At 41.0% G+C, this 17,672-nt stretch overlaps 1 protein-coding gene across 1 annotated transcript; it reads left to right on the forward strand.

Annotated features, from left to right (window-relative positions):
- The first annotated feature begins 9,831 nt into the window (after positions 1 to 9,831).
- Positions 9,832 to 17,672, forward strand: lbh (limb bud and heart development). The gene is made up of 3 exons (XM_023951761.1): positions 9,832 to 10,011; positions 14,208 to 14,310; positions 16,298 to 17,672. The coding sequence occupies exons 1-3, from the start codon at positions 9,983 to 9,985 to the stop codon at positions 16,514 to 16,516; spliced, it is 351 nt and encodes a 116-aa protein (XP_023807529.1). The 5' UTR covers positions 9,832 to 9,982; the 3' UTR covers positions 16,517 to 17,672.

The following is a 17,672-nucleotide window of genomic DNA, read 5'->3' on the forward strand; positions in this document are numbered from 1 at the left end:
AGTTCTAAATGCATGGTCCACTGCTTTGAAAGACAACTGAGATCTTTTTCAGACAGAAATCCTCTTTTGCAACTCACAGAACAGCCAAGGGACTGGTTGCTGGGACGAAATGTAGCAGTGCTGTTTGGTTTGGTAGGTGGAAGTCCAATGTTGGAGGTCAAGGTCTATATTTGACCCTGAGTGGACCTAGGCTGGATGTTTCAGGAGGAGTACGTCTGTGGAAATTCCATCCAAGGTCTGTATTTAACAGTCCACCACCCGATCTCTTTATTTGGACAAAGTCTATTTTCAGACAATGTGTCGTTTTAACTCAAACTCCTGCATTATCCAAGCTCTGAGCAACAACAGCAACATGTGGCCACCAGACTCCTTCCACTCACCCCCCACCTCCTGCTGCCCCTGCTGTTCTCCCGAAAACATCGTGTCTCCTGGCATGAACAAGCATGTTGAGCCATCGCTCCTATGAACCTGCAGAAAGGCAGGACCCCCTTTTGCGAAGCTCATCTCAAAGATCTCCCCGTGTAACTAAACTCTGGTCAGGCAATAAACCTTACAGTTGTTTTTTTGTGACCTTCTGACTAAATTTTAGCGGTTTATTCTGCACCACAATTTGAATTTTTGGAGGGGCAAAATACTTGTAACTGTTTACATTGGAAAACAGCTGCTTTAACAGGCTAACCTCACATGTTTAGTCTTTAAAAAATTGCTGCAATGCTTTCGCATTTAATCAATCCCCGTTTTCCTTCGTACCACAACACTGGTGCCTCTTGGAAACAATTGCAAAACCCACCAACTTGCAGCTGCCTGAAGGAAAATGGAAACTGTTGGTTCTAATTCGTACCATGGTTTGTTTCATTAAGCTGCAGATGCAGAAAATGATTCAACTGTTGTTGTTTTTTACTCCAACTTTGTAATTAAACTTTGCTTGAAATGACCTTTCCTGTAATAAAAAAAAAACAAAAAAGAATTAAATACCCAAACAGAATCTTAAAAGGCTTCATGTGTGTCTGCAGTGGATGTGAATTAAATATTATCATCACTTGAGTGCAGCATGTTCTGCCACAGTCATTTTAACCATTCTTCCCTCCCTGGAAAACAGATTTAAGCTGCTTAGAGGATCATTAGGACAGAAAAGATTTGGTATTTTGGAGTAAATAAAAATTCCAAAATAAGAAAGCCATCCACCCTCGTGTTTCTTTTTACACAAATTCATAGGATGTTTTGAAATCTGCTGTGTTTTTGATGAAAGTGTTTATCAACCTGAGTCCAGCTCAGCTTCACTGCAGGAAGAAATCTCAAAGTTGATACAAACAGATTTTGCCATTGAGGGATTTATCAGACTGAAAATCCCACTTTTACATATTTAGAGAGCAGTACACCAACAAAAATCAAGTATCTTCATTACAAGATCTCTGTGTTTGCTTTGGTCTTTCTCCCATGCACACTCTCCCACAGAGGTTGGACAAGTGTGTCACATCATCTGACCCCAAACCTGAAATCAGGTGGTGACAGCATTATGGTCCTTAAGGCCCTTTAGGGGTTATGGTCAGGATTTTAAAACATTATAAATTCCTTCACATTCAGAGGTTGAGTAACAACTCTTTTCACCTGCTTTAGCCAGAGGATTTTTTTTTTTTTGAATCAGCAGACTCCCATGGATGTGTGAGGTCTGCATTTGTCTCCTTCACCATCGATAGCACAACAGAGTAAATATTTGAGGGAGTTATTGCTGGATTGAATTAACTACATGCAATCCTGAGTTTCTGAGATGTATCCTTTGCTTCCAGAAAAGTCACACAACATTAAAAAGCTGTCAAGCTGTGAATTGACAGTTTGTTGTTGTCCGACCTAACATTCTGCATGTGTGTGTTTTCCTGTAACTGTTTGCAGCATTTCAAGCTGCATACAGAGTCTGAAGGACGTTTCCCACATGCTCTTCTTTCTATTTCCATTTCCACTGCCAATCATTTAATAGTTTCACCTTTGACCTTCATGGATTTATCAAAATTCATCATTTTAGTTTACCTTTGCAACAACTGCACTGATTATTTTGTTAATGCTTTTTTAAATAAAAACTACCTGAGATTGTAAAAAGATTCAGTCAATCTGGAAGTGGAGTAAATTTTTCTTTTCGGCCTCTGAAATCCACTGGAACTGTTCAACATAATCCATGTGCACCTCACTAATTACCTTTTGTTCATGTGAGGAAGCAAAGGCTAAACCTGTCCAGGGTTTACCTCCCCTTCGCCTGACAGTAGCCTGAACAGGCTCCTGCGACCACGTGACTCCAAAGGGGATTTAGCAGGTTCAGAAAATGGATGGAAGGATGGATGGATGGATAGTTACTGCACTGTTTGAAACTATGTTCACAGCGGCCTCTGCAATGTTCAAGCAGCCACTTCCAATGAAAAGTCTATGTAAACGCCCATTTGCGCGTTCAAAACTCTTGCTTTCACGCGTAGCTATGCAAGTTTTTACGACCGTTTTTGGACTTTACGTCAAAAAACATGTGGTTAACAAATGCGTGTTGAAAGTTGAAACCAATCAAGGACTCGGATTTGGTAGTGACAGACGTCCCTTTTCATTCATGGATGTGGGAACTGTTCGAAAATTGATTAAAGAGGACAAATTAGTAATTGTGGTTTGTGTCGGGCTGGAATTATTTGACATTAAGTCTATGTCACAATAGAGCCGTGAGAGAAAACGCCTTTGACATTTCGCATCAAGCCTCTTCCAGCTTTTAGATGGGGGACATGTACTAGTGAACACTAGAAAAAGAAAAGAAAGCTCCTCCCTACTTGTGAGCACCATAGAATAAATTCACATTTGACCAACCATATTCAGAAATTTCTTTAACGTGTGTCCATAGCTTTACCAGTGTGATTTGCTTCTTTGAGTCTTACAGGTGAATCTAAAAATAGCTGTAAAGAGCATCACTGCAAAAGCAGCCAATGTCATAATGCAGTTTTATCTGTTTTGTTTTTACAAACCAGTGAACCCATCAGTTTATGTGATTTTTAAAAAGGGTAATTGTCAGGAGAGAGAATGGGGGGTAGGGTGGGGTCTCATGCAAAGGCAATAGAGCTTTGTTGTAAAAGCTGATCGTCTACATAAATTGACATGTGCAATTAAGGAGATGTACACAATCCCCCCGGTCTGTTTAAGATCTGGAATAGTTTCCTAACTGTTTCAAGATGCCCTGTTTTGGCTTTAGTTTAAAATCTAAATCAGGTCTGACCCTGCTGAATAATGGTGCTGGTAGAGTTCCTTCTGTTCTCTTTGGCTCAAGTCCAACTGCACACCATGCATGACGGCAAATAAAGACTATGGTTTGGCCTCATTGGAATGTGATGAATAGTAAAGAAAATTCTGATCTGGCCTTGAATTCATGTGATTGGATTTTGAATAATGATTATTGATCAATTTTACTTCCTATTTACATGTAAGGCAAAAGGGCACAAAGTCTCAGTCCTGTGTGATTGCTTCAAAACCTCCCAAATGCTATTGAAAATTGCTTTTCCTTCTCATCCAACTCTATTTTGGGGGATTTGTCTTTTTCTCTGTTTTCGCTTTTTTTAATTTACTACATTTTCAGAGCTTCACCTGCTTTAATCAGCCAATTTTAGCTTATTATATACCTGAAATGAACTAAAAGAGTGTCTTTCCATGGGTTAAAGACAACAGCCAACATCTGTAGTCGTGGTTTGCTTTTAATTGTGAGGCCCAGCAAGTGAGCAAGCAGCATGGAGAAGAGGGGGCTGGCAGGCCACATTTTTCTGCTGAATGTTCACAGAGCTGCTTTCTGGCCAGCCATGTGGAGTCAATGATGGAGTCAGGGGGTGCGCTGTGCTCTTATGAAATATTAAATCTGCTCTCTCCCTTTACAATATAGACAGACCACCTGCAAGCAAGCGTGGCGTGCAGCGAGCCCAGAGTTCAGATAATCCCACAGCAACATGCACACAAACACTCTCATGTATGCATAACACGGAAATATACACACCAATGTCTCTACGGCCTGCACATGCTTACAGTAATGGATGTAAACAGCACAAAACACTGATATCATTGAATCGCTGGAACAGATGTGTGGAGCGAAAAATGAGCTGCAAATGAGGCTGCTCAAAAAATAAGGGGCTAATTTTGACTGCACAGCACACACCAGTGTGAGTTTCAGTTGAAAATCCCCTCCAACGAGTGATATAAAAACAAAAAAAAAGAGGTAAACGTTGTGATGTGTATAACACCACACATGACATGGGTCTAAATAAGACATGAAAGTTCACTTTGAAAAGCAGCCTGCATGACAACGGGTGCTTGTCGACGGCTGTCCCCCTTCAGGGCCTCATTCATTTACACGTAGTGTATCAGTCCTCAGCCTCCCCTCTGCTCCAGCGAGACGTCCCAGCCTTCCCAGATGTGCAGCTGTTTGTGTTGAACGGTGATGAAAAAAAGAGGTGGGGGGGCTGCTGGTACACATTTCTGCTAGTGGACAGAAGGAGGCCCTATGCCTAATAATGTAGAAGGGAGGGACAGACCATTTCCATTGAATAAAGCCAACAACACTAAGTTATACATGAAAAATATATGTTTATATTACGAAAACTCTCCTTCAGTAAAAGCCTTTTGCAGCCTGCTATTAACCAATGTTATCTTAATATCTAGAGTTTTCTTTTGAAAATAAAAGGAAAAAAAACAAGTAGCTTCATTGTAACCAAGAGTTTGAGCACATTGCATGTAAAATGAATTGAAGTTTGTGTTAGCACAAAAGTAGAGGCCAATATTAGTGATAATAAAAAGGCAATATGTTGCTGCACATCAATCTGAAAACCAGTTCAAAGTAATTTCAATGCCTTTTTTTTTTTAAGTAGAATGTTAATTGACATGTTAACATCAGTCAGGAAATGTATTATTTCCTCCCTGAAAACAAATTCTCCAATGGATGATTTAAGATTAAATTATGCAATGCCTAAAGAAGCTCAAACCCCAAAGCAACATCTCAGATGCTATGGTCCTCAGTGAGCATGAGAAATGATGATGTCCATAATTGCACAGTGGACCATAGGATGGAACCACGAAAGCAAAGTAAGGTCAAGAAAAGTAACTTAATGCCATGTTTTTTCTCTGCTTACAGTAACAATGTTTGCTTTCTTTATGAAAATGTAAAACAGGAAGCAGTAAAACTAGCTAATAATTTGTTAACAGGTGGCTAAAATGATCCCCTTCAATTATTTTGTCTTTGCTGTTGAAAAACTTACAAGAGTAAAAGTTCTTCATTTAGTAGTTTCACCTCATACAGAACCATCTCATTTTTTAAGTACTTTATAGTGGACTACAGTTTTTGGGGAACACATTTTTCCTTAGAGTGGACATTTGGTTGATACTTCACCTGTTTGAATGGGACGCGATAAACTTTGTCTGCAAGTTGAAAAATACCCAAGACTTAATAACAGTTCCAAAAGCACCACTAGACCACTTGAGGATGCTGACATCATGTGGTCAGTTTGTGTCAATGATTTTTACAGACCACATGTGTTGTTTTTTGTATGCTGGTAGGGGGCGCCCAATTCAAATTCTATTAGAATATAGTTTTTTTCTTGTTTCAGTGGGTTTTTTTTGTTTTTTTTTAAACTTGTTCTGTCCAACAGCTGAGCAAACAGATTAGAGCTGAAGGCTTTTTGTGTTGGACAGGTTTTACTATCACAAAAAGAGGTTATATAGCTTCAAGAAACTAGAGTGTAGATTTGTATAAACCCCTTTTTGTCGTATTATTTTTTATTTATTTGTTACATTTAGTGTGTGTGGGGAGGGAGAGGGGAAGAATGTGAGGGGAGGGTGGAAGAGAGTAAAAGGAAGAAAGGTGAAAAGGTGGGGGATACAAGCACTGATTTGAATAAGTTATTATTTTGAGCTGCAACAATTATACCAGATCTGCTGGAAAGACGAATGTTACATCAAAGGTGAAAATCTGACACTAAGATGAGCGAAATAAATCTGTCCATCAATACATTGTGGGTAAGGAGGAGGGATAAAGCAGACAGGGGGCAGTGTGGCAGTGTGCACGTGGGGGTGGAGATACATGCATGCTGCCGACGTGAACCGTGTGTTCATAAGGGGAGCCAGATCCTACCCAGCCAGACCAGCCAGACCAGGAGAGGGGAGGAGAGCCCCCCAGGCCAGAAGTTCCCCCAGCATCCGGACCCAGGCAGCCCGGGAGGGGAGGAGGAGGGGACCGCCCACCCCACCAGCCAGGCACAGAGAGGGCCCCCCTGCAGGGGCCCCCCCAATGCCCAGAGGCACAAGCGAACCCAGTGTCCGGCCCCCAGGCCACAAGACAGGAGCGCCTAGCGGTACCAGGCGGCAGCCATGGGGGCCACCGGGCGCCGGACACCGAGACAAAGGCCAGGGACGAAGCCTGGGCCCCCGGAACCCATGAGCCGGCCACCCCCCGACCGGCGCCCCGTCTCCGCAAGCCAGCCCAGGCACGCGACCTAAGCAACCCAGGGATCGCCACGCACCCACAGCCACCCCCCATAACCCTACAACCCTACACACTACAACCCCCCCCCCCCCCCCCGCCATAATATCTGAGCCCCCCTCCCCAACCATCTCAGTGCCCTCCCCTCTCTGTGATGGGGAGGGAAAGCCCCAGAGGGTCCCAGCGAGCCAGCCCCCAGGTCCGTCCTACCCATGCACTCACGCACACATACTCACAATCATCTGGTTATCCCCCCCCCCCCCCGCCGCCACACAGTACCCCCCCCCCCCCCCCCCCCAGCCGGCCGACCCCCAGCGCCGTATGCCCGACCATTCCCGCAGCCGACAGGATACCCATAAGCCCGGCCGCCCTGAGCAGCACCGTTAAAAATGGCAAAAACTGCTCAAATGTATCCATTGGAGTTTGGTGACCCTGATATCAAATAAATGATTTCCCTCTGTTTCTGTTTTTCTCGAATTTTAAATAATGGACTTTTTTTTTATTGATATTTTGATTTATTTTCTTTTTTCTTTTTTTTTTTACTTGTCCTGTCCAACAGCTGGACAAACAGATGAGAGCTGAAGACTTCTTGTGTTGGATGTATTTTACTTTAACAACAGGGGTTGTGAATCTTCAGACAAACCAGAAGTATGTCTGAATAAACCCCTTTTGTAATCGAGACCAAACTTTATTAATTTTAATCGTATTTGAAAATCTTTCGTGTTGGACCGGACGGAAAAGTAAAGGAGGGAAGAAGAGAGAGGGATGTTAGAGAGGGGGGGAGAGGAGGGTGATTGCAGAAAAGAAGCAGCATGACGCAGCATAAAGCAACAAGTTTCTGGATGGTTATAATCATTACAGTGAGGTTCAGATGTAATACAAGTCTATAAGGGCGGGGCCTGTCCACACACACACTCAAATGTTATAAAAAATGTTCACATCAACATGTACACAACACACATAATGCTCACACACGCATCCCTATGCCTTCAAACCAACTAATTATATATTTTTTTGTTCATTTCATGAAACAATAAAACAGAATAACAATAGGTTAACATACATTAACAATAAGTTCAAATTTGCCTTGGAAGTCATACAAACTGAACAATCAAATCAATATCAACAAAAAAGCAGTAATTAAAATTTCAAGAGAAACAGAAACAGGAGGAAATGTAGTTTTATTTGATGTCAGGGTCACCAAACTCCAATGGATACATTTGAGCAGTTTTTGCCATTTTTAATGGTACTGCTAAATGTAAATAAATCAAGCAGATACAATGGAACTAATTAGAAGTCACATTTACATGAAAACGTTTAAGTTATTATGAATTGCTGAACCAGTGTTGAACACAAAACTCACTGTACTGTAGTCATCTTCAGGTTCCTTTTTTTAATTTTATTATAGTTTAAGCAGTTTCGCCACTCTCATTAAATGTATTCCCTTGTTTTTACCGACGGATGAATTTTCTTTATTTTACTGCAAATTGATTAGTTATAATTTCTTGTTTTCACTGACTAAATTGTGCATTTTTTATTTTCTATTCCTTAGTCGTAGTTTTTTTTTCAGTAAACCTTAGTTTTATTTTATGAATAAAACAAGAATGATTACCAGAAAGCACTTTTTGAAATTTTGTTTTAACAGTGACAGATAAAGTACTATTATTAACACCTACAGCATGCAAAAAATTATTATTTAGCGTCAATTATATGTATATGAATTTTCAAATCATCCTTTAGCTATTTAAAGAGTATGAAGATGACTTCAATTTAAAGTGGCTGAGTTAGGTTTCAGTTTGATCTGCTCAGCAAAGGGTTCATTTGGGAGGATTGTCCTTTGGGATAAAAGAATGCACAGAGACTTTTTTCCTTTATGGCGCTGTAGCCAGTAAACTATTACATCATTGCTGTTGCAAAAGGTGAAATGAAAGCCAAATAACTGCCTAGACATAAAGATACCAGTGGGTTCACAACCATGTCGTGTTTTTAGTTCCTTTTGTCACACATCTACAATACCAGACAGATCCTTTGAAACTATAGTTTAGTGCACAACAGCATGATCACAATACAAGCAATCGTCTTCAGTCTGATGTTCAAAAGTAAAAATAGCAAAAAGTGTCTCTTTAGAAAAAGCTGTTCATTTCTTTATGGTACTTCACCTTTTTCTGACCGTATATCAATGGGAAAGAAAAAAAAGTGTTTTTTAAATAAACTTTTATCATACAGAATATCATTGAATGACACTAAACATCTAGAGCAAATTCATTTGAGGAAAGAAACAAACTAATTATTGAACTTGCCAGGAGGTTGAATAACAAAAGAGTAATAAAAGCAATAGGCCTACTTCTTAAGGTATTTTTAAAAAGATAAATAAACTTCTTAATAAATACAATTTTCAAATGACACAATTTTTTTACCAAATGATTGAGTACTTTTTTTTTTACAGTTTTTTACAGTTTTCATTCAATATTTGTAAATACTGTTTCATATCTTTATAAAAAAAACGCAAAAGATGTATTTTTTTTTGCATATTTACTCTTGTATGTTTAATATTTTGCCATATTTATAAGTAAATTAAATAATAAAATTTCCAAAGACAGTATGTTCATGGAGTAATCCCTACACAGGTGGGTTGTTTCGAAATGAGTCAATTTCCAAAATGAGGAATAGAACAAAATGTGAAAACAACCATATTTCTAAGCCTTTTAGTCAGAAGGTGGCAGCAGAGAACCAACCTGAACAGTTTCATCTGCACTGACAACTGCAGGCTGCCCTGAGTCAAATGCACAGCCTCGGGAGATCAGACATGTGAGAATTTTTATATCGCGTGAAGGTCAACATTGAAGTGACAGTTATGCAAGGAAAGTCCTGAAAGATGTGTGACATCATCCTCAACGAGGATTCCTGACAACAGAGTCACTAAAAAATTTCATTGTAAGAGCATGCTTTGGTTTTTAAAAAAAAGATAGAAGCCCTCTCTGTTCTTGCACGCATGGACTTGCCCTTGACGCACATTTGTGAATGAACTCTCATTTGAACACATGTCACGCACAACCAAACGGGCAAATCAGTCCACCTTTGCCATTCAAGAAGGCTGTCATTTTGTTGCCTTGGAGACTACAAATCTCCAACCTCTTGCAGCATCTTTTTATCCATTCCCAATGAGTAGCGTCTCTGCTGTCGTCAACATTGCTGGGGGAGGAGGGAGGGGTGCGCGCGCGCACAGGGGACGGCTTGAGTCAGCTGCGCTCTGATTGGCTGCTCCGGTTAATGAGCTGCCATTGAGGAGTTTTATCAGGAGGTGTGTCTGTGCCTCCGCGCGAGCGCCCGCCTCGTGAATAAAAAGTGGCCCCAGCTGTTGTTTCTGATCAGAATTGGAGGAGCCGGACTGTTTGAGCGGCCTGCACGCGCGTGTTCCCACAGATACGTTTGCTTTGAGCGCGCGCCACCGCGAACGGACGCAAAGTGTGGAGAGAAGGAACCGGCTGCAGGTGCGAATTCTTCATGTCTGTTTTCCTACAGCGCATTTACCAGTGAGTACTGCCATCTTTTTATCTCTTTTTAACTTTTTTCACCCCATCATCCTCAAAATTAAGACGTTTTTTACCTAAATGAAGACAAAGAACAAAGTAGTTATTTTTTGTTGGGTGATTTCCCGCTGAATCATCCTCCTTTTTTGTTACTCCCACTCTTGTTTCCTTTGACATATATATTTTTTTATTTATTTTCCTGCGGGGTGTTGCCCCTGAATCTGGAAATGTTAGGGGGTGCCTTGACTTTAGCATGAACATTTGAACGTTAATGAATACATTTACATTCAAATCCAGAGATTATACTATTATTCCTGCATGATCAGGCATTTTGACAGTTTTTTTAATGCCTTTAACCTCAGTACACAGGATGACAGTTCTTTTTTTCTCTTCTCCCCTTCAGATCTTTTACTGAAGTGGTGCAGGTGCAGTGCACAGTCTGTTTGTCATGGATCTGCAGTTTGCAGTGCTGCCTTTTACTGAGTGTTGTTACTTTTGACTAAATATTCCTTCATTTTCCAGGCCATTTTTGTTGCAATGCTTCGTCTCAATATTGGATCATTTCCTTTTTGTATGCGAGCTGCATTGAAGTATTGTTTTGCAGCTGCTTTTATAACCTCAGTGAGCTTCTGCCTGCCTCTGTCAGGAAGTTCAGAATCAACCTATTTACTGTAACCACACTTGGTTTCTCTTGCCTCTGCTCACTTGCAGTTTGCACCTAGCTTTGTGTAATATCACCTCTGTGGGGATTTTTCTCTAGTTTTGTTTCCATAGCTCAATTGGTGAGCTATGGATGATTTGTATTCTCACTCATCTGTGTTTTCTATCTTTGTGCAAAAAAAGACTATTATTTTGAAAGGATAACAACCTAAAAGGAGTTTCCTCTCTGTATTTACAGAGACATTCAACCTACAGGATTATTTACTCTTTCTCTGCCCCCTGGGGAGACTAATACAACCCCCCCTCATCAAAGCTTGCTTTCATACTTGCAGAGCTGATTGAGCTGGTCTGGAATATCAGCCGCTTTGCCATGCTGCCTCACATGTGGAGATGCAGGACTGTTGTAGGAGTAGTGCCAACTGGGAGCTGGAAGAGGGGAAACTATGTTTGCAATGAGGGATGCTAATTCCCGTCTTGTACAGGGATTGCTGTCAGGAAGGCTTGAGTGTATTTCAGCACCACTATATATACAGGCCACTGCATGCTAAAGTGCAGCTTGGCATCTTTGTGATCTGGAAATGTGGATGAACTTGTCATCTACGTCACTAATGTGACTTCAAATGTTTTCTAAAGATGCCTGTCAGGTTGGGTTTGTTAGATGATTTCAGAAACCACAAGTTATGTTAAGCTGTAGCATAAAGTTTTCGTGGGGGGGAAACAAGAAATGTCTTTCATAATAAAAGCTCAGACAGCCAAATATGCACTTGCAAGTTTAGATTTTTAAGGTTATTTCTAACAGATATTTTCATGAAATTGAGCCGACATGATTGTGCACCATCCCAGTCATTTAACTGAATAATTGGTTCTCCTGTAGGCAATAGTAATCCTGTCTTTTGGGCACATGGGCACTGCTTGCTCTCCATCTGTGCCTTGGCTGACTGTAGCATGAGAAAGCTGTCAGAACCAGGTATAGATTATGTCGACAGGATGAAGAGGTAAAGAGATTTTCTGCCATCTGGCCTACAAGCCTTCTTCAAACACTGAAGCCATTTGTTTGAAAATGATTCGGGTGCTCCAGCCATGTTCAGGTAGTTTGGACATTGTGATGGCTGCAAAGCCATATGCTGATATGGACTTATTTTGATCCATGTTGAACTTTCTCTGCCAGTCAGAAAACGATGAACACATTTTAATTGATGAATTCTTTAACAAGACAAGCAACTAAACGGTTTTACTGTAAACAATCCATAGCGAAGCAAAGTATAAATCCTGATATTCATTTGAAACCTCAATAATTGTATCAAATGCATTAAAAACACAGTTTTAAAGTGTAAAAATAATGTCCTGTTTACCCGATATTTTAATTAGAAATGTCCTGCCAAACTTTCCTGCTTTCCCAGCAAAAATCTATGGCTTCAATTTGAAGGAAAAGGTTCTGTCAACCAATCAGAGATCAGGAGAAATGTAGATGAAACAGGCTGCTGGGCTGCGTCACACCCAGACTTTTCTGTTTACCTCAGGATTTTTTTTTTCTTTTGCTGAAAAGAGCTCTGAACATTTAGTTTCTCACTGAAGTCATGTTAGCCAAAGTGAGTTTCTTCCCATGACACGACTGGACTTGGGGAATCTGGTTAAAAAATGAATTTTAGTTAGTGCCACCTTACAAATAAGAGGTTCAAGTGCGTTTGTGGTGTCCTCCAGGTATATGGTATAACATTCTGGGACTTGTTTTCCTTTGCCGCTTGGGACTCCTTTTTTGATGCATGTTTGTTTCCTTGTTGCTTGCGGACTTCCCCTTTTTATTATGCCATTTTATATTTTATTAGGACAATGTTCTGTTATTCCGAGCTGAGCAGGATGTTTATACAATCCCTGAACAGAAATATGACTGGCAAGGCCTGAGTGTTTATCTTTCTTTCCCTTGTTCCCCCCTTCCTTCCTCTCCTCCTCCTCTGCTCAGGTCTCTTCTGTCACTCCTTATCCCTCTGTACTCCTCATTTTTGCGTGTTTTTCCGTTTTTATCTTTTATTTTTTTTGTTCTTCAGTAAGATATCTCGATAGTTAAGAGATTTCAATTAGATTTATCTAGCCTCATTCCCATATTAGACGCTATAAATATTTTCATTTTTGGACACCCAGTTTATTTTCCGACCAAGCATGGCGTGTCCAGTGACTATCACAGAAAGGTTATATGCAGGGATTAAGTTAGAACTTTAACATTTTAGAGCCACCCTACACCCTACCGTGGTGTCAGTTTTTCCTCTCCTCAGGGATGGAAGAACTGAAACTCTTTCACTTCAGGAGTCAGTGATCTCTTAAGTGATTAATCACACGATTCAGTCTCGACCTGCAAGAATTGGTGCTAAACTGACTTATTAAATCATGGCAGCGGCTTATTTAGATAGGATGTAGAGAAAACTTGATGGATCTCTAAAAAATTTCACATTTCGTAGATTTGGAAGAACTTAATGTAAATTTTCAAATCAAGACTTGTCTCAGATTTACAAAGCAATATTTGGAAATTCCTCAGAATGTGAAAGTGGTGGCTTTTTAAAAAGGGTTCAGATTTAGTTGTTTTTGAAGGAACATTGTTTACATGTTAAGAATTTCTTAACTAGATTACATTTTAACTTTGCACCATAGCCCAAATTGAATGTTGGAAATTAGTTTAAGCAAAAGTAATTTGCATCCCAAAAATAAGAAAATTCAATCAAATTTGAGGAAATGAGTGAGGCTCTTATTCTGTTCTGTTTTTGTCCCATATAGTCAGGGACCACACTAACCAGAAGCCTGTGGCCACTGATCACCAGGAACCGGGTTTAAAATAGAGCGCGTGAGAAGGCCGCTCAGTATCTCGTCTCAAGACTGAGTGCCAGGTCTGTTCCAGGCCATGCGTTGTCTTTTTTTTTTTGTTTTTTCTTTCGTTTTTTTTAAGAGAATGCTGGAGAGAAAATGCAGTCCGGATAAAACGGCTCATTGTTGCTTTCTTCTAAAATGGAAAGTTTGCCTGAGCTTTGAAGTGCATCAGGTTTCTCTCCATTCAAAAACCGCCACACGCCCCCAAGCGCACTCTCACAATGACTGTTAGCTGGTTTCCAAGAGCACATGATTCTCTATTTAGAGCTGGCTACCTTATGCAAGCTGCATGATGAGCTGTGCAGCTTTGCAGCACATAAACAGTTGAACGAGGACTGCATGAATGTGTTGCAGTCAATAAAGTAACACAATGTAAACAATCTGTGGCGCATGCTGATCTGTAAATGCTTAGAATGTGATTTTTATCTTTTTCAAGGTTATATAGTCCTTGATGTCTTGGTAGGGGTGGTAATGGAACACCTGTTCGCAAGTTTTTTTGTAACTTTTTGCAGACTCATGCTAAACTGTATGCAACATCTTTGTTTCACAATCACGCTTGCTCTGGGAATGTCAAGCTGGCATACAAGATTTTTTTTTTTTTTTCTGATGCAGTTCTGTCTCAAATGTGCTGTCATCATCACTGTTTCTAACCTCCATGTCCCTTCTCTTTTTCAACCTTGCAGCCCAGTGTTTGTGCCCAGCTCAGATATGACTGAGGTGATGATCAGCAGCACCCCCATGGAGGACATGAGGCTAAGCCCCAGCAAGGACAGACTCTCCTTCCAGGTATAGGATGGCAAAAAAAAACTTCTCTAAAGCTGTTTTTCATGCATTTTCATGTGGCACCACCTTTTTATTGTGTGCTGGGGATCTTTTAAAAGTCAAATTCATTTCTAAACCGAGACATGCGTGTTGCAGTCACATCCCTTTCTTCATCCTCAGCATGCAGGTTCGCATGTGAAAGACGTAGCCTTCAGGTGTTCTTGACAAGCTGCTACCAGCAGCTTTGTTTTTGTCAGCTTAACAGGGCCATCTTGGAGCCTTATTCAAACCCCCAAACACAGCTGATCAGTTTCAAATCTTGGGTGAGAAAACTTGTAAGAGAAAGTACTTGTATATTTGTACATTTTAGGCCATTTTCTGAGGTTTTGTGTGTAATAGGGGAGTGATAAAGCCACTTCTGGTTCTGGAAAGGAAGACGGATGAGTTATTAAAGATGATATCTAAGATTATTAGCTTGGAGATTTTTTTTCTTGCTTGCTGAATCGATAAGTTTTCAGAGCAGACTCTTCATACAAATAGAGGATGTAGTCTGACCCAGAGGAAAAGGGGTTGCTTCCTCTCCTCGGTTCACACTCCAGCTGTGAGTCTTGGAGGATGAGGGAAACGGAAGGACAGGAGGCCAACAGAAAAGGGTTCCACTTTGCCACTTCAACACTTTTTTTCCATTTGTGATGTGGATTTCCTGTCTCAGTCATTCGTCCAAGGTCTCGGGCTTTCGTAAGAAAAGCAGGGATGCTTCACAGCTTACTTCCTCCATCTGGGATGTTCACTTGAACAGTATGACCACCAAATCTGAGAAGCCCTTCTAAAAGATGTCAAAGAGAATGTGATTCATAGTAGGCACTAGCACTTTCTCTGAGTTATCATCTGAAAAGGCAACGTCATGATTCAGCTGCCCTCCCCTTGCCTGGAGGCAAAAGGTTCCAGAGTGTCTAAAGTTACTCTGCTGCTGACGCACACAGAGCATTAGTGACACCGGTCAAGAAACCATGGATGGTTGACCAGATCATGATGTGCATAATTGAATTTCATTTGTGGGGCTTTCTGAAGAACTCTGAGTGCTAAAACTTCAGATGATAAATCAGCTGAGAAAATTTGAGTTTATTTCTGGTACTGAACCTGAGCACAGCTGGATCTCCTTTCCCTTGCCCGTCTCATGCCTCATTGCATTATTTTTTTTCCACTCTGTCCTTAGCCCAGACAGTGAAACCACCCCCTTTCCTTCTCTCTATCTTTGAGTGAAATATGTTGCTCCAAAAATACACATCCACAGCCTCCAAAAAAACCTACTTGTGGGCCAAGAACAGCAGACTTTTTCTTTTTTTTTCTTTTTTTTCCTCCCTGCATGACATTTTCTATTGTTGCTGAGAAAATTGGTTTGTCTAGTCATGTAGAAATGGGAATGCCAAAGTCTAAGTGTCTCTAATTTTTTGATCTTCTAATCAGATTGTTGCACTCAGATAAGTTTGGACTTGCTGATAAATCAGAAGTCTGGTTCTTGAAATTTCTGCTGTTTGACTCCTTAGATCAGTGTCTTCTGGATCTCAAAACACACATTTGATCAGGCCTGGATTTAGCCAGCCCCACTATGGGGTAGGATATCAGAGGAGGCTAGTCTGGGACTTATGTTTTATAAGTTTTATGTAGAATTCCTTCCTGACACTGCCTTCTGAACTTACCGGGCTTTGGACCAGCTCAATTAGGTTTGTGCTTTCCTAAGGCTACATTTTATGTCTATTTGTCCATCTGATTGTCTCTCCATTACCGGTATGTTGTTTTTTTTTTTTTTTTGTCATTTATTTCATATTTTTTTGTGTTTTTCTTTAATTAATTTTGGATTTTTTGCGGGGCATCACATTGGTGGGGGGGGGGGCAGCATTCATGGCATTTAAGGTGGCACTGCTCCCCATGCCTATATCTGGCCTTGCATTTGATTAATACTTCTTTTATGCAATACTGTATAATAATCCCCATCAATGTGTCTTTTTAGATATTCCCAGATCCCTCAGACTTTGACCGCTGCTGTAAGCTCAAGGATCGACTACCGTCCATTGTGGTTGAGCCAACGGAGGGAGAAGTTGAGAGCGGGGAACTTCGTTGGCCTCCAGAAGAGTTCCTGGTCAGTGAAGAAGAAGAGGAGGAGGAAGAGGATGACCAAAACAGTGGCAGTCTTCCAAATGGACAGCCAGTGCAGAATTCGCAGCACTAAAGCCTGTGTGTCGCACCTTGTTCCTCCCTGTTTCTGATGGATCCTCACACACTGGTGACACTTCACAGAAGCAGAATCGGCTGATGCATCTGTGCTTCATCTCTTCACTCATGACACCAAACAAAACAAAGGAATGCCCCCAGCTTTTTTTTTTTTCTCTCTGCTGTGCTGAAAACCCACCTACACAGACATGAAAAGATTGTACTTTGCACACTTGTAGCCCCTCTCCACCTTCTTCCAACCACGGCCACCACAGCACGAGTCCCGTTTCAAACACAATGCCCTTTTGGAGAGCAGCAGCTCGGCGCTTCATGGACAGCTCGTACTCTGCGGAAGCCCGCTGCTGCTCTGAAGGTGACTCTGAAGCGGCTAGCATCGTCGCCCCAGAGACTCGACAGCTGCATACAGAACCATTGTGGTACCTGTGGGAATAACTGTACGATACACTGTTCTTGTTTGAGTTGGGTTTCTTGAGTGCTATAATTGTTGTTGCCACTGCTGTCGGTAGATTTAAGTGTCTGTTTGTGAAAAGTTTAGTGACATGCGTCACTTCAGTTTTTTCCACAAAAGCTTTACTTCTGTGAACCTTCATAGGAAAAGGTGAGCTGGAGCAGGAAACTGGTTTGGAGGAGTTACTTAACAGGTTTGTTTTTATTTTTTCTTTCTTTTTTTTAAGTCTTCCTGTTGACAGCCAGCTGTGGGCAGAGTTTTGTATAGGCAATACTTTAAAAATCTCTCTGTTTTATGACTTTGCCAAAAGTTCTTGTGAATTGTAAGATGGTAATGTCTGTCATTTCCTGTATATGTGCGTAATCCCCCCCCCCCCCCCCCCCCCCCAGTTAGACATATTTTAACTTTAGTGGAACAAATCCACAAGGAGGTGTCACTTTTAGTGGACAGTGTGTTGTTCTTGGTAGTGTGACAGATGTCCATGCCTTCACATGTTCTCAGCTTGTTGGTTCTGGGGCTGCGTGTCTTCTGTCACCTGCAGGTCCTGAATTGTTCTTGTAAAGCTCAGGGAGATTAGCCGCCATGTTTCTCTTGGTGTTTTTTTTTTCTTTTCTTTTTTCTTTGTTTTGTTGTTGTTGTTTTTGTATTTAGACCACTCTTCTCATAAATGCAGAAGTTGTAAATAAACATTGGAGTTTGCTACAAA

This window comes from Oryzias latipes, chromosome 22 (genome assembly GCF_002234675.1).
Source record: "Oryzias latipes chromosome 22, ASM223467v1".
Taxonomy (NCBI): domain Eukaryota; kingdom Metazoa; phylum Chordata; class Actinopteri; order Beloniformes; family Adrianichthyidae; genus Oryzias; species Oryzias latipes.